Genomic DNA, 18,431 nt, shown 5'->3' on the forward strand with positions numbered 1-18,431 from the left:
TAACTGCTTATATTCTGTAAAGCATTATAGGGGCTTCTGCAGGGACGCTGTACCGCACTAGTATTTTCTTTGCTTTTTCCCCTCATATCTATTTACACGTGAGTTCAAGCATCCATAGCCCATAGGTCTATGGGGTTTCAGCTTTAAACACCGCGGATATTGATTTGGGTGGGAGTGCGGAAGAGTATCTGACATTCCAGAGACACTATTTACCCCCGCAAACCATAATCAATTTGGTGAGGGGTGTTGCCCTGGAGTATGGGTTTGAACATCAGGGGACTTCATGCAAATTTTTTTCAACTCTAAATAATAAGGCTGGCTATCAACCCAAAAAAGAAACACACGGGTGCTAAGTGTAAACGTGCCAGTTTTTCAAGAGACTTTTGTCCCCACCTTTTGTAAAGGGCTGCCAAATTACGGGGGGGCTGAACGGAGGCATCAGCAGAAACATCCGAGAAGTTTTACCCCCCAGGTTTAACTTGGCCCATTGGGCAGGTTTACTATACTGACCCAAGGCATCAAAAACCAGAGAAGCGGAGTGCAATCCTAGGGGATTGCGTGTAGTACGCCTTACCATACTCAGGAGGAACACGAACCCCCCCAAAAAAAAAAAGGGAGAAGGGGGTGTAAATTTAACCCCCCCCCCCCCTTGGAGGTCTGCGGCTTAAAACCACTAGGCCCTTCTAAGTGGAAAATCCCTCAAGAAAAGGCCTTTAATTGAACTGGGGGGTGCAACACTTCTAAAAATAGAGAGAGACTGACCCGCCTGCCCCATGTTCATCTTAGGGTAACGGGTCAATCCCCGGAACCCCTAAAACTTTTGGAAATATCAGGTGGCAACTTCTGATTAAGAAAAAAAAAACCAACCTCTCCTACCCTTAGGTAATCACGCCTCAGTGAGCAATAAAAACTGCGCTGTTTTGAAAAAAAAAAATGGGGGGGTGCGAGGCCCCTCACTTACTGCTCAAACTGGGGAAACGCATTAGAGCGACAAAGAAACACAAAATGAATAGATCAACAAGGGGGGCTGCTTCGAAAGCCCCAAAGGATATTCCCTCTCCCACTACGATCAGACACTACATGACCCCGGGCGGGTGCTCAAAGAGCCCAGGCCCGATAAAAAACCCAGAAAAAACGGGGGTAAATAAAAAGGGAGGAGTGGGGGCAGCAACCCCAATAGCTGACACTTTAATAGAGTTGGAGCATGTAGTTAGCCAAGTGGAAGAACATAGCTCGGACTCTCACATCCCAACCACGGGTGAAATGGCTGCAATGTTAAAGGGATTGGAGAACGTTATAAAAGAGGAAATCAGTACATTAAGAACGGACTTATTCCACATGCTGGAACGGGTAGAGGAAGCCGAGAAAAAAAATAGAAAAACAGGACCTGGATTTAAATGAATTGAAAATTCAACACCTGACCATGAAACAAAACCAGAGATGGCTGCAATATCGTCTCGAAAATCAAGAGAACCGCAATAGAATGCAAAACCTAAGATTACGATCTGTCAAGGAGGAGAAGGGCGAAGACCTGAGGAAAATTCTCAATGATTTGTTCCTCCCCCTCCTTGATAATGCCTCGGAAGGTCCCCTTAAAATAGAACGGGTCCATCGTGTGGGGAAGACGAGGGAGGGAGGAGGGAATTGGCACAGGGACATAATTGTGAGGTTTAGACATTTTGAAGACAAAGAGACGATTTGGTTAAAATTGAGAAGAAAACCTCCCTTATCCTACGACGGCAGGGAGATCCAGATCTTCACGGATCTGGCCTGGGAAACCCTGGCCAGAAGAAGACACCTAAAACCTCTCTTGGAACAGATGCGCCAACTCAATATAAACTACCAATGGGGCTTTCCGGCCTGTTTGATAGGCCATAAAGAGGGAGTGTCAGCTAAATTAATATTTCCCGAGGAACTTGCAGGGTTCTGCCGTAAATTGGATATGCCGGTTATAGAATTACCAGGATGGGTTGAATAGTTTTCAGAAAACAGCCCGCCCCTTGGGACGGTCGTGAGCGAGGCGACCCGACGGGATGGGGGGGGGGGAGGGAGGGAGGGCTGGGGGGTGATTAGAGAAGGGCACAAGGAGGGCAGATCAGTAATCCCTCCCATACAAGATCAAGTCCTGTGAGAACAGGAGGGAGGGGCGTGGGGTGTTACACCTCATCCACAAGAACCGATGGGTAGGGGATACCAAGGATCCCTACGGTTCAGGGGCGATGATCTGGCCTGGGTAGGGGGGTGAGGGGGGGGTGGAGGGGAGGGGAGGGGAGGGGGGTGGGATGGGGATTATGGCTCCCAGGGATCTGCCCGAAAATTCCCGTGTGTTTAAGGAGGTGACTTAGTTATTGGAAATGACAGAAGTAAAATTTTTATCCTATAATGTAAAGGGATTAAATTCAGCAGGTAAAAGATTAAAGGTCTTAGCAGAGATTGAACAACTTAGAGCGGATGTAGTGTTTATTCAAGAATCTCACTTGACCCTGGATGCTAATATCAAGCTTTACTCCCCGGCGTACCCTACTTGGTTCTACGGCGACTCCATCTCAAAACGCGCAAGGGGAGTGGCAATTGGGTTTACAAGAGGGTTCGGGTTTACCTTGGAGGCAAGGATGACTGACCCAGAAGGGAGATTCTTGTTCCTTAAAATAAGGATTGAAAATATTATTTACACTTTAGCTAACATTTACGCCCCAAACGTACACCCAACCCAATATCTAAATAAAATTCTGGGAAAACTGAACAACTTCGCCGAGGGATTTATAATCCTGATGGGCGATTTAAACTTTGTCTTGAACCCAACAGAAGATAGCACGTTCCGTGGGAGGGAGACAAAAAATGCGCATCTACAGAGAATTAAACATAAGCTCCATGATTGTCAACTAGTGGATGTCTGGCGGATTAACCATCCAAATGAACATGACTACACATTTTTCTCCCCCCCCCCCCACGGAACGTACTCCAGGATCGACTACATCCTGGCGGACCACAGGCTGATTGACTCTATTACGGAGACGGAAATTGGAATTATGACTGTATCGGACCATGCCCCTGTCTCTATGAAAATTTTATTAGCTACACAAAGGAGACAGCGGCCGACATGGCGCCTGGATGATAGCCTGATCCACGATGAAAGAGGGGGAAGCAGGGTGGAGGCAGAATTAAAACAATTCTTCCTCACGAATGACACAGAGGGGATTACCAGCGCAACCCTGTGGGAGACGCACAAAGCTTTTATCAGAGGGATTCTAATTGCAGAGGGCGCAAAAAAAAAAAAGAGAGAAAAAGCAAAGCTATCACCCTGAGGAAAGAGATAGAGACTCTAGAACGCGAACACAAAGCGCTGAGATCAAAAGTGACTTATCATAATTTAATTCTAAAAAGAGACGCACTCAAGGAGATCATGGAACAAGAAGCAAGGTATAAACTAAACTGCATTTCCAAAGAGAGGTACATATGGGGAAACAAACCAAGCAAACTTTTAGCTAAAATGGCCCAAAAAAAGAAAGCCAGGACTTATATTGAGAAAATTAAAGGTAAAGACGGGAAATTGGTTTACGCAACCTGCGAAATCGCGGACACATTCAAAAAATATTACGAGGACCTATACACAATAAAACACCCAGGTCGGCAGGTAGGGGAAAGGGAGGAGGAGACCCGAGAGTTTCTTGATAATGCAGGACTTCCTAGATTGGAGGAGATGGAAAGCTTGACCATTGACCACCCCATAACCGAGGAAGAAATAAAAAGGGCCATAAATTCCACCACTGGCGGAAAGAGTCCGGGGCCGGACGGGTTTTCCACCTTTTATTATAAGAGATTTAGTAACATCCTGATACCGAGGCTGTGCAAATATTTTAATGGACTGGGGTCGGAATTTGAAACTAGCAGCGGAGCTATAGCGGCTGTGGTTGCAATAATCTTGAAGGAAGGCAAGGATAGCTCTCTCTGTTCGGGATACAGACCTATCTCTCTGTTAAACACAGACATCAAACTTTTTGCAAAAATTCTGGCGGGCCGCCTGAAAGGGGTCATGCACTTATTGGTGCACCCCGACCAGGTAGGCTTTGTGCCCAACAGAGAGGGCAAAGATAACAGCCTAAGGGCAATTCTTCTGCTCCAGACCATAAGGCAGAACGAGTCCCCAGGTCTATTCCTGTCAGTCGATGCTAAAAAAGCATTTGACAGGGTAGACTGGGGGCTCATGATGGAAACTCTCACTGTCATGGGAATAGGAAGCAGGATGTCCCGCTGGATCAAAACATTATATCACTACCCTACCGCGCAAATAAAAATTAATGGCATACTATCGGAACCCTTCGAGATGAAAAAACGGGACAAGACAGGGGTGTCCATTGTCTCCCCTCCTCTTTATTCTATCCCTAGAGCCGCTGTTGGCCACTATTCGTAATGACCCGGACATCAACGGAGTGAGAGTAGAAGGGGAGGAACACAAACTATCGGCCTTTGCCGACGACATATTATTTTATGTAACTAACCCAGTCAAATCTATCCCCAAGCTTTCTAGAGTGTTGCAACAATACGGCGCTATCTCCAACTTTAAAATTAACGTAACCAAATCTGAAGTTCTGAACATTAATTTAAATAAAAGAGAGGTATATTTAGTTAAGGAAGTATGCGTGTTCCCCTGGACTAAAGAACTTAAGTACCTAGGAATAAAACTTGCCAACACAATACAGAAGATGTATAAAATAAACTATATTCCCTTATTAAATGAGATCAAGAATGAATTTAAAAGAACGATCAATAAACCCATATCATGGATTGGACGCATAAATATGTTGAAGATGGTGGTAGTTCCTAAAATTCTCTACAAATTCTTATTAGTCCCAATTGCTCTCCCCCAGCAATTTCTGAGAATCCTTAACACTTTGTTATTAAATTACGTTTGGAAAAATAAAAAGCATAGAATATCCCTCTCCATAATAAAACAGGGCAAGCCACTCGGCGGTCTGGCAGTCCCGGACATCAAAAGTTATTATAAGGCGGCGGTCTTATCGCGTGCGGTAGAGTGGGCTCGGGACAGGACAGATAAAAGGTGGGTGCAAATTGAGAAAGCGCTAACAAATAATTATCTGAATAACATTATTTGGATCCCTGCACAACACAGAGCACTAGATCACAAAATACACGATATAACACGGGACACTTTAAGAATGTGGGACAGGACGCAGGCACAATTAGAAGGGAAATTTAATTCCCCTTTAATGAATCTAAAAGAAAACCCTTATTTCCCACCTGGGGAAAAAAAAATAGGAGGGAACTGGATTAGGAGAGACACAGCGCACTTGGGGGATATTATTAAAAATGGAGAGATAATGACCTATGAAGATTTGAAAGCCAAAACGGACTATTGGAATCTGGATAGGTGGCATTACTCCCAGTTGACTCACTTTGTGCGGCACCTCCCCCACCCATTACGGACGGAGGCGGAGCTGACTTCACTCGAGAAAATTTGTAAATCTAAGAATTCTAAGGGCACAATCACTAAATTGTACGGGTTATTGGTTAAGTTAGGAACTCGGGGCGAAGCACCTTTTATAGACAAATGGGAAAGAGAGTTAGGGATCACGAGGGGGACTAACACTGTTCAGAGGATCACTCAATTAACCCACTCATCTGCAATAGATATACGAACAGCCGAAGCAAATTATAAGTGCCTCTCAGGATGGTATATCACCCCGGACAAAGCAAACAAATTTAAAGCAGGTCAGACTGCTGGAGGGGCTGCCCAGAAAGAGGTACGATGGCCCATTTATGGTGGCTATGCCCTAAAATCCAAACTTATTGGGACACAATACTGAGCCAAATAAAGATTATCACGGGAGAGGAGATCAAGAAAGACCCATGGGTCGTCCTCTTTCATGGCAGCCAAGAGGGCGTAAAAAAATACAAGCAGTCCCTACTCCCCCACCTTTTAAATGCAGCCAAGAGACTTATACCTAAGAAGTGGCAGGAGACGGAAAGCCCACATATCTGGAGTTGGATAGACGCGGTGGAGGAAACGTATAGATTAGAAGAGCTAAAGGATAGTTATTTGGAGATGAATAGCGAACATAGGGAGAAATGGGGAAAATGGAAGGAATATAAAAAAACATGGAGCTATGCAGAGAGAGTTAGGGTCTGATTGATACAAGATATATGCAAGGGTCTCGCAAATATTTTCATCCCTCCCTCTGTCATTCTATAGCGAGACACATATATCTTTCTCCTTCTTCGGCTCTTTTCTATTTATATTTTGCCTCTTCTTTTCCATTTCCCTAGTTTATCTTTAGCCGAACAGCAGAGGCTAAGTCTTCTTCCTTTTCCCTCTTCTTCTTCTTGTTTTTTTTCTAGGGACAAGCAGGAGATTCCTGGGAGCCATGAGGGGAGGGAGGGTGGGCGCAAATTTAAAATAAAAATAAAATAAATAAATATATAAGTGTCTTTCTTGTTATATGATAATCTAGTTTCGACTAGCCAACACGGGGCGCAGGGGGAAAAACAGCGGGGTCGTGACCTGGCTGCCCCTCCAGGTGGTTGGCATCTATATTGCTATGTATACGAATATTTATATTTAAGAAATATCAAAAAAAAAAAAGAGAAAGATAGCATACAGAATATATACCACACATGATGCAAACCTCAAATAGAGACGTAAGAAGCATCAAATCATGAGCGGGTCTCTAGAATTTGGTAAAAAGCTGAGGTGGTAAAGAAAAAAAAAAAAAAAGAATTTGGAGGAGACAGAGCAATAAAATGTACTTTTTGGAGTTAAGAATACATACTTGAATAGTGACTAGTATCACTTTAAATAATTTGCTAGACAAATCTGGTGAGCAAATGGCAACCGAGATCATGAGAGTTTGCACTGTGTTTGTGCTAGGGTTGTCCCGATACCGATACTAGTATTGGTATCGGGACCGATACCAAGCATTTGCCCGAGTACTTGTACTCGGGCAAATGCTCCCGATGCTTCACCCGATACTTGTACTGTCAGGGGTGATCAGTGCATGGGGAAGTTACAGGCACCAATCACCGCTATAAAGTGTATTCCTCTGTGTATTCCGCCGTGTATTCCGCCGTGTTTCTCTCCCCTTCCGTGCTCCTCCTCCACCCCCTGGAACTGGCAGGATGGAGAGCGGGGTAGGAGCCGGTAAATCCAGCTCCTTACTGCTCCGAATGGACAGAGTCAGTGATCACTGACTCTGTCCATTCACATTACTGAATCGTAAAATGTGATTACAATGTTTCAGTTTATGAATGAAGAGAAGAGGCTGTCTTCTCTGCATTCATTTTCAGCGCAGCTGATGCTGCTGAGAAAGGGACTGGGGAACATGTGTCCCTAGTCCTTTTCCCTGTCTCAAAGGGGAGATGTCAGAGGTCTGTTAAGATCCCTGATATCTCACGAAAGCCCCCCAACAGGGCTGAAAAAAAAAAAAAAAAAAAAATTATTGTAGAAAATAAAAAAAAAAAGAAAAGAAAAAACACACTGACACGGTCCCCCCCCCCCCCCCCCCATAAAAAAAAGAAAGCATTATAAATAAAATAAAAAAATTGATAAAAATTAAAAACAAATTGTTAAAGATAAAAAACTACTGACACATGTGCTGCTGTCACATGAGATTAAAAAAAGTATCGGTATCGGCGAGTACTTGAAAAAAAGTATTGGTACTTGTACTCGGTCTTAAAAAAGTGGTATCGGAACAACCCTAGTTTGTGCAGTTATTTATTTGTTGAGCCCCTACTGCTCTGCATGTTTTATGAATCACTGTGTGTGTGTGTGTGTGTGTGTGTATATGTATGTATATATATATATATATATATATATATATATATATATATATATAAATTATAACTCTTGCCCTTTATCTTTTAAGTAGCCTTTTTTTTCTTTAAAGAGCTTCTGACAATTAGACACATATTTTTTCTGCTTACTTGGATTTTCTTTTATATCATTTTAGATCTCGCTCCCCTGTGATCTTGCATTTCCACCCAAGCACATTGTGCTGTCTGCATTAGTTCCTAAAAGGAAAGTAAATATCCCAGCTGTGTTCCAGTCTTCAGCCCATTATAAGCAAGTTTTCAGTGCATCTCTTACAGGTAAAGAAAAAAATGTCTTCAGTGCAATGTGAAACCTTAAAGCTAAACGCCATACGGCTATAAAAGACACAAATTAAGTATCTAATAACTATAACAGTATTTGTTATCAATTATATGTCATTAACCCTTTTGCTGCCAGAGCATTTTTTCAACACATGTTAAAATGCATATTTTAGGCATAAGGCCTCATATACACGGACATTTTACAGCCGCGTTTAGGAGTTTTTTTACAGCTTAAAAACGCCTCTCCATGTTATTCAATGGCCTCATGCACACACACAGGCATTTTTGGACTGTAGGTGGCATAGGCATTTTTAAGCTCCAAAAAAAAAAACAGGACCAGCACGTTCTGAGGCTCCAGCGCAAAAGAGATGTAAAAAACGGCAGGCGCCAGTAAAAGCTGTAAAACGCGGTTTAACGCTGTATACGGATATATTCTTTGGTGTGAATTTTTATATTAAAGCGGGAGTTCACCCAAAAATCAACTTTCTGCAGTTAGATCCAGCATACTGCTGACATCTGCAGTATGCTGGTCTTTTCTTTTGGTACTTATCGTTTTAGCAGTATTTATTTTATGGCTCCGAGCGGGGATTACTTCCTGGTATAGGCGTTCCCGAAGACAAGCAAGTTGATTGACAGCCTTCGATAGCGCGTCACGGCTTCCGAAAATACACACGAGTGACTTATGGCAATTTACAGCGCCTGCGCAGTCAGCTCTACACGGCAGGCGCAGGCGCCGTAAACAGCCAAGTGTCACCTCTGGTATTTTCGGAAGCCGTGACGCGCTATCGAAGGCCGTCAATCAACTTGCTTGCCTTCGGGAACGCCCATTCCCCGCAGGATTCCCCGCTTGGAGCCATAGAAGAAATACTGCTAAAACGATAAGTACCAAAAAAAAAAAAAAAAAGACCAGCATACTGCAGATGTCAGCAGTATGCTGGATCTAACTGCAGAAAGTTGGTTTTTGGGTGAACTCCCGCTTTAACCTAAAGTAGATATTAGGCAACAGAAGTTATAGCATTCTGTGTTTTTATTGGGCATTTTCACCAGGATCTTGTGACTTTTAGGGGTTTATTTACTAAAATCTGGTGCAGCTCTACTTCGAAAACAATCAGATTACATTTTTTTCTTGTCAAAGCTTAATTGAACAAACTGAAGTTAAAAGCTAATTGGCTACCATGCACAGCTGCACTAGACTTTGCACTCTCCAGTTTTAGTAAATCAACCCCTTAGGCAGGCCATACACGGTGCAAATTTCTTTCCTGCAATCACGGGTTGCAGGAAAGAAATTCAGACGATTCCCTCATCAACACAGACAGTGCTGACAGGGGAATCCCTCCTGCCGAGCCATTGTCTGCTCCCGGCGGGGACTGCTTCCCCCCAGGACAGTGATTATCTCTAGTCACTATAGCAGCCGTTACCGATAATCGCAAGAGAATCCGGTAGGCTGGTTGTTAACTTGGTACATTCAGCCTGCCCATTAACTGTTGTATGGACCAGCCTTAGTATCTTATTTTGATCTCCTAATCTCTACAGTAGGGCTGGCCACACACAGTCGAATTTCCAGAACATATAATTAAGATTTGATGGAAATATGCTCTTGACTGGGTTAATTAGAATTAAATATATGTTAGATTACATCAGCAAATTGCATTTAAACGTATGTGTTTGTGTCCTTTGCTTGCAGTACCTGGTTAAATAGATTGTCTCTCACTACAAACTTTCCTTTACAGATTTATTATGTAAAGGGATAGGGCTGTTAGATGTAAAGGACTCTACAAAATGCCCTTGGCAAAAACAATTTACAATATTATGGTTATCATTGTAAAAGGATTTACATGGATCTTCAAATGGGATTAGGTGTTGCTCACTAAAGCCACCCAATTACAGAGAGTGTCTACTGTACCCCAGTACTGATTATATTATTCTTGAGCTTTCTTCTGTACTTACAGTAATAATTATTTACTGTAAATAATGTAATTGGGCTTCATAGCCCATTCATTAGAGGATTGCTTTTAGAATGGTTGATTTTAAATCTGGCCCTTATTAGAACCAATTATTTGCAATTAAATCACCTGAGCTAAATTGCACGATCAATACCAACAAATGATGCAGGTATGGGCATTTTGAAATAATAACTAATAAAAGTAATAAGCTAACTGAAGTAGAGAAGCCAATGGCATGATTAGAGCGGCAACCTAGAGTAACATAACCCCGGTACATGCACTGTATAGCAAGTTGATGTAGCATGCCTATAAGTGCATTCAGACTGCATGGAGAGTTTGAATGTCTTTGTTTTCCCACTGTTTCCTACCAACACAAATATTACATTGCCACAATAAGGTTCAGTTAGTTCTGTGTGTTCAAAACAATAGGTAACACACTACGCCATGAAGAACTGAAATTCGACAGCGCCCACAAGGTCCCCCTGCTCAAAAAAGCACATGTACAAGCCCGTCTGAAGTTTGCTAATGAACATCTGAATGATTCAAAGAACTGGGTGAAAGTATTGTGGTCAGATGAGACCAAAATCAAGGTCTTTGGCATCAACTCAACTCGCAGTGTTTGGAGAAGGAGGAATGCTGCTTATGAACCCAAGAACACCATCCCCACCTTCAAACATTGAGGTGGAAACATTATGCTTTGTGGGTGTTTTTCTGCTAAGGGGACAGGACAGTTTCACTGCATCAAAGGGATGATTGACGGGGCCATGTACTGTCAAATCTTGGGTGAGAACCTCCTTCCCTCAGCCAGGGCATTGAAAATGGGTCGTGCATGAGTATTCCAGCATGACAATGACCCAGAACACAGTGCCAAGACAACAAAGGAGTGGATCAAGAAGAAGCACATTAAGGTCCTGGAGTGGCCTAGCCAGTCTCCAGACCTTGATCCCATAGAAAATATATGGAGGGTGCTGAAGGTTCAAGTTACTAAACGTCAGCCTTGAAACCCTAATGACTTGGATAGGTCTGATCATTTCTTTGTCAGTGGGCAAACGTACAAAATCGTCAGGGGATCAAATACTTTTTTTTCCCTCACTGTACATAGGGCCTCAACTGCACTTCAAGCTGAGATCAACTTCCACTCTCCACAGGGCTAAGCCCAGTCCTGTCATTAAACTGTCAAATGCTAGGTTCTTGGTATGCATTTAAGGCTCTGACATTTAAAAGTTGAATTGCAGAAGGTGGGTCTTAGAGTCAGGAAGTATGGGGTTTAAGCCCAACTTGGAGACAATTTAAGGCTCTCTGCAAAGCCTGGAACCAGGATTCAAGGTGCTCCATCGGGCACAAGATAATTTCTGTGTACTAACACAAGTGCTTGCAGATAATTTGCTTTAAGTAGTAGAAAGATTGCTAAACATGACCTAACTTTTCTATAAATTTTTGGATTTTTACACTAGGCAAAGCTTTATTCAAGTTTTTTTCCCAACGATTGGTTATATGCATGTTTGTTAAATTTACTAACTGAATTAAAAAAAAAATAATATTTTTCCCGAAACTGCTCCCCTATGCTTCAGTTGTAGACTGTCCGCCTGTGTCTTCTGGTTCAATTCAGGGTTATGGGCCCTGCATCAATTTGATTATTGATAAAAAAAACAGCACCAATGGAATAGTAAATGCACAATAGTAAACCAGCTGCAGTAAAAAATTGCTAAAAGCAATGACAAACGAATAATATTAACAGCCCACCGAGCTCGGTGGTAGCAAATATATATATATATATATATATATATATATATATATATATATATATATATATATAAAATACACCAATATTTAGAACACAATAAAGGATCTATTGATAAACAGCGCTAATGTTGGATAAGTGTCCAGCTTCACATCAAATAAATGAAAAAAGTCCTAAAGTGGTAAGTGTTTCTAGGACAGTCGGAAGTGACGAAACGCGTCAGGACGTGGCTACAACGGCGTAAACAGGAAGTATTCTGAGTGAGTAGTACGTTCCACCGCTTTGAGAGCTGTATCCAGGAAGGATTTTTTTTCAGCGCTGTGCGGGCATCATCAAGCGCGGCTTCCGGGTATTGTACTACAGCGGTGATCACATACTACCTTACATGTTCATTATCAAGTGGCTTTAATGTAAGCAGATCAGAAGCGGGGTATTCTGTATGAGGGGTTAATTCATTAAAGCAGTATTGCACTATTTTTTGGTGTTTTATATGAACCAACATTGGGAATTAACCCCTGCTGCTTTCTGAGATGGTGACGGAGTTCTGAGTGAAAAAGAATTGATTTTCAAGGCTTGTTTTATTCATCCTTCTGGTGAGTGTGAACCCCAGAGGTGGGCGAGTGCCACTGTTGGTGAAGATTTGGAGTTGGTGGAGGGTGCACTACCCACTTAATCCTAGAAACTATTACCACTTTAGGACTTTTTTTGCCACGTGATAATTTTTCATTTATTTGATGTGAAGCTGGACACTTATCCAACATTAGCGCTGTTTACCAATAGATCCTTTATTGTGTTCTAAATATTGGTGTATTTTTTATACTATTTTATTTGATGTTTTCTTCATCGTATACTTAAACAGCTGCTCTGCATTTACCTTTATCCTTTGTTGTGATATTAGGTTTTTTATCTTTGTCTATATCCACTACCCGTCATTGGGGCTTAGAACCAGTTGATCACACTCTCTGGCGCCGGAAGTGCACTGTGGGCCTCTATTTTGTGCACCTGTTTTTTTTGTGAAAGGTTTCTTCACAGTAAGAGTTGTGAAAATGTGGAACAGACTCCCTGCAGAGGTGGTTCTGGTCAGCTCAGTAGATTGCTTTAAGAAAGCACTGGATAATTTCTGGATAATTTCCTAAATGTACATAATATAACTGGGTCAGTGGCTTCACTAGGGTTGGTGTCACCCGGTGTGGTGAAACATGGTATCACCCCCCCCCCCCCTTCCCCCAAAGTAAGTGGGTGGGTTGAGCGTGCCACAGCAACTGGGTGTGGGAGGGTCCTAAAGGGTCATTAAATATCATGAGGGTGCTACATACAGAGTGCAGAGTTCAGGTGGGTGTAGGGTACAGAGTGCAGGTGGGTACAGAGTGCCGAGTGCAGGTGGGTGGTAGATGAAGGTGGGTGGTGGGTTCAGGGTGCAGGTGGGTAGTACAGAGGAGTGCAGGTCTTCCCTTTTCCAGGCCAGCACAGACACCTATCCCCCTTCCTGTATAATTAGCACTCACCCCTCCGAACACAGACCTCAGATACAGCGCGGCTTAATGCAGTGCGAGACCTGCTCCTCCTGCCAGGCTCCTCCTCTTGACCTTTAAGACACGCTTCTCCTGTCCGGCCAGGTTCTCGGCCCCCGCCCGCACTCCCGAAGCATCGCTTGCTGCCGCCTGTTACACTAGAGCCGGGGATGGAAAGATTTTCCTAGGCGGCTCCTCCCTGGCTCTCGTGTAACAGGCGGCAGCGAGCGATGCTGCGGGAGTGCGGGCGGTGCCAAGAACCTGGCCGGACAGGAGCGCATCGCTGTGTAACTTCGTCGGGATGGTGTCACCCCTCTAGTGGGTGTCACCCGGTGCGGACCGCACCCCCCTAGCAACGCCTCTGAACTGGGTACTAACATTTATAGGTAAAGTTGATCAGGTGAATATCCGATTGCCTCTCAGGGGATCAGGAAGGAATTTTTTCTCCTGCTTTAGCAAATTGGATCGTGCTCTGCTGGGGTTTTTCGCCTTCCTCTGGGTCAGCTTTGGGTGTAGAGTTGGGTATATGGGATTGTACGATATTATTATTATTTTTTTTTATGGTTGAACTGGGTAAACTTGTGTCTTTTTTTTAACCTGACTAAAAATGTAACTATGTAGATGGAAATGCAGAACACATGACATGAGACACCAGCAACAGTTTTCTACAGGGGATATCCCCACACGCTTGAACGATTATTATAGAGCACAAGCACTTTTATCATAACATACTGGGACTGTTCAAGATTTATATGTATATATATTTGCTAATACCAAGCAAGGTGGACTGTTATTATTATCAATTTGATTATGTCAGGGGCATCTGACCACCAGAGCATTGGGAAGAGGAGGCTGTAGGGACCAGTCTTGTAGCACAGAGAAGCATGTGGGAAGAGCGGGGTTAGTAAAACTGATTTTTCAGGTCCCCTAGATGGAAACAAGCATTCAACCTTTGCAGTAGCATTACATACTATTGACCCCTGCACGCTGCTGCGTTACATACTACTGAAATTTGAGTGCTGAGGTTAGTAGTAAGTAATGCAGAGTTCAGGAGTCAATAGTAAGTGATGTTTAGATCAGAGGTAAGTATTAGTCCCCTTTCACACTTATACGACTTGTCTCACGATTTTGTACTGCAAAATCGTATGACAAGTCATTCTCCATGATTTTCAATGAACACCATTCATACTGGCACGACTTTAAGTAGTGCCGACTTCAAAGTAGTCCCTGCACTACTTTGGTCCAACTTCCATGCGAGTTGATGTCCATAGACCTCAATGTTAAACCCTCAAGTAGCATGCAAATCGTACCTGAATAATATAGACACAATTTCAGTATGATTTCAGTACAACTTTGTAAGCACAAGCAGCTTTTTGACCCTTGTCCAACCCAATCCTTTCAGCATAGTAGCCCCTCTCAAGCACATTTTTCCACCACACATTCACTTCCTGGTTTTTCCCTCAGGAACAATGTGCTCCAAACAGGTAAGAAGAAAAGACGTCCTTAATAACGAGCAAGTCATTCGATTTTTTTGTGAGTGCCCAGCTATTTATGATTTGTGTGACCCAAACTACAAAGACAAGATAAACTACAAAGACAAACTACAAACACAAGATCCCACTGTCCACCAATGAAGGGGACATTCTTCCCACTGACCACCAATGAAGGGGACATTCTTCCCACTGACCACCAATGAAGGGAACATTCTTCCCACTGACCACCAATGAAGGCAACATTCTTCCCACTGACCACCAATGAAGGGGACATTCTTCCCACTGACCACCAATGAAGGGAACATTCTTCCCACTGACCACCAATGAAGGGGACATTCTTCCCACTGACCACCAATGAAGGGGACATTCTTCCCACTGACCACCAATGAAGGGGACATTCTTCCCACTGATCACCAATGAAGGGGACATTCTTCCCACTGACCACCAATGTAAGAAGCATTCTTCTCACTGACCACCAATGTAAGGAGCATTCTTCTCACTGACCACCAATGTAAGGAGCATTCTTCTCACTGACCACCAATGTAAGGAGCATTCTTCCCACTGACCACCAATGTAAGGGACATCCTTCCCACTGACCACCAATGTAAGGAGCATTCTTCTCACTGACCACCAATGTAAGGGACATCCTTCCCACTGACCACCAATGTAAGAAGCATTCTTCCCAATGTAAGGAGCATTCTTCATATCATTAGTCTGTATTGTGGTTTGAAAACTGTCACATGACATTAAAAAAAAGTATTGGTATTCGGTATCGGCAAATACATGAAAAAAAGTATCGGTACTTGTACTCGGTCCTAAAAAAGTGGTATTGGGACAACCCTAACACTAACCCCCATAAACCCTAGCTAACCCTAACCCCCACAAAACCCTAACCCCTTCCAAACCTTAGTCGATTACTATTACTCGCCATATCCTATCCCTAGCCCTCACCTAACTTTAACCCCAGCCTAATCCTAGCCTATCCCTAGCCCTTTCCAATCCCCAAACCCTAACCATAACCCCTGCAAAACCCTAACCCCTCCAACTATGACAGAGAGAGGCAGGTGTGGAGATAAAACTTACCTCAATGTAATAATTAGTCTTTCCACAGGTGGAATACTTATTCTGAACATAGTATTAAGTCGCTCTAGACGGCTAGACACCAAGCCAAGTAACTCATCAAAACTGAGAATTAGAATAAGAAGAGGTGGCCATTAGCAACATTCAACGTGTGAACAACTAGTACACATGGACACAGATGTTCTCACCTGTTAATTGACATCCGTGTATAGTTAAAAAAAAATGATCATTATAGAGGACCCAAAATTGACCCCTATCTTCACAATTCGCAATGATGGGATGTACCCAATATCGACGTCTTCCCCGCCTCAGCTTCTCCTCCTCTTCTTCCTCATGCACTGCTACTGCTGCAGCAGCAATGACAACTGCGGTGGCAGGAAAAGGAATTGCCTCACACCATGTATGTTTTCATTGGTTAATGCCAAAGTTTGAAGTTGTACTGATCCAAAATTGCGCGACTTTGAAGTCGTATAAGTGTGAAAGGGGCCTAAGGTTATGCAGAATTCAGGGGTCAGTAGTAACGCATAGTTAAGAGGTCAGTCCTATTTTGTGCAGGGGTCAGTAGTAAGTAATGCAGAAGATCCATACACATTTACTTACTTGAGCTCTATGACACTCATTAACGCACTGTTGATAGTCACTACTGTGTAACAGAATTCACAGAGCTTGCCTTCTGAACTACAGAGGCGCTGAGAGGTTGAGTCTCAAAAGGTAGAGTTCGTACAGGAATCCTGCTTGCAGGCACTAAGCTAACATGGGATACAGTGCCTTTAAAAAATATTAATTCCTTTGAAATATTCCACATTTTGTCATTTACAACCAAAAACATAAATGTATTTTATTTGGATTCTATGTGATAGACCAACACAAAGTGTCACATAATTGAAAAATGGAAGGAAAATGATAACCTGCCTGACTGTGGATAGGTCCACTTTATAGGTACCATAATTATTTTTGCCTAATCTTTTCCTTTACAGAACATTTAAATGTTATAATGTTTGAGCTGTCACAGAGGCTACACAAAGCTCTTTCCAAAGTGGACATATCCTTCTACACATCATCAGTGATTGATGAGATAAACAGAAAGGAAACCGTTTCTCCAGTCTGCTTGCATCAGCAACCGGCCAAGCTTGTAATGGTCAGAAAAGAAGGCCCCAATAAGGTAACACATTTATATTGATCTCGGTTCAGAATGTTACATTTGTGGCCTAGGCAACAAAAACAAAATGATGAATTATCTTACTGTTGACCCTAGGGTAGATTCTTTTATACATGCGACTATCCTAAAGCTGATCAGTGTAAGTACTTCAAATGGTTGGATGAAGTAAAAGGCACACATAAGGAGAAGGGAAAGATTGAGTCCAGACTTGTACTAGGGGACATGAAGAGCTTGTCCAAGTTCATCAGATGTCAGCATATAAACTTGTATGAAGAAAGCCAGCTTATCATTAGGTATGTACTATACAGATCATCTGCAATATATAATTTTTTTTTTTTTTTTTTTACCTTTTGGATTGTATTGCTGCCTAAGGGCTGGTTCACACCACAAAAATGCACTCAAGATCCGTTCCGGATGCATTTATTCATGCACAGTTTTACTGCGTTTTTGATGCATTTCAGATGTTTTTTTTTCCTGTGATTTTCCCCCACCCCCTGTACTGGTATCTGGGCCTAAGGGCTGGTTCACACCACAAAAATGCACTCCAGATCCGTTCCGGATGCATTTATTCATGCACGGTTTTACTGCGTTTTTGATGCATTTCAGATGTTTTTTTCCTGTGTTTTTCCCCCACCCCTGTATTGATATCTGGTGCATTTTTTACCAAGGTGTTGGCTCCAGAATTAGCTAAACAGTCATCAAGTAAAAGAAGTTGCCGGCAACTCCCTAAAATCAAGCGTATTTATTGTGAGGCCTTCACAGTGAGTACTGTCAGCAGCAGACTCTTTTCGGCGATAAGCCCTGTGAACAAGGCTTACCTCAGCTTGGACACCCTGGCCCGGATTCTCGTCCAGCGGCGTATCTCTGCGGCGGTGTAACGTATCCGATTTACGTTACGCCGCCGCAACTTAGACGGGCAAGTGCTGTATTCTCAAAGCACTTGCTCCGTAAGTTGCGGCGGCGTAGCGTAAATCGCCCGGAGTAAGCCCGCCTAATTCAAATTTGGATCGGGGGGGGCGTGTTTTATGTAAATGTACTGTGACCCGACGTGATTGACGTTTTTCCCGAACGGCGCATGCGCCGTCCGTGGAATTTCCCAGTGTGCATTGCTCCAAAGTACGCCGCAAGGACGTCATTGGTTTCGACGTCGACGTAAATGACGTGCAGCCCCATTCACGGACGACTTACGCAAACGACGTAACTTTTTCAAATTTCGACACGGGAACGACGGCCATACTTAACATTGGATACACCGCAGTTATGCCTCATATAGCAGGGGCAACATTACGCCGGGAAAAGCCTAACGTAAACGGCCTATCTTTTCTGCCGTGCGTACGTTCGGGAATTCGCGTATCTAGCTAATTTACATATTTTGACGCGTAAATCAGCTTACACGCC

The 18,431-nt window shown here is 43.1% G+C and overlaps 1 protein-coding gene across 4 annotated transcripts in view; it reads left to right on the forward strand.

Moving 5' to 3' along the window:
- Positions 1-18,431, forward strand: part of ZGRF1 (zinc finger GRF-type containing 1) — a 181,164-nt gene that overhangs the window by 79,012 nt on the left and 83,721 nt on the right. For all 4 annotated transcript variants that reach the window (XM_040328973.1, XM_040328985.1, XM_040328974.1 and 1 more), the window contains 3 exons: positions 7,965-8,103; positions 16,852-17,036; positions 17,130-17,326. In XM_040328973.1, coding sequence (XP_040184907.1) covers positions 7,965-8,103; positions 16,852-17,036; positions 17,130-17,326 — 521 coding nt within the window. The remainder of the gene's footprint in view (positions 1-7,964; positions 8,104-16,851; positions 17,037-17,129; positions 17,327-18,431) is intronic.

Source organism: Rana temporaria, chromosome 1 (assembly GCF_905171775.1).
Source record: "Rana temporaria chromosome 1, aRanTem1.1, whole genome shotgun sequence".
Lineage (NCBI taxonomy): Eukaryota > Metazoa > Chordata > Amphibia > Anura > Ranidae > Rana > Rana temporaria.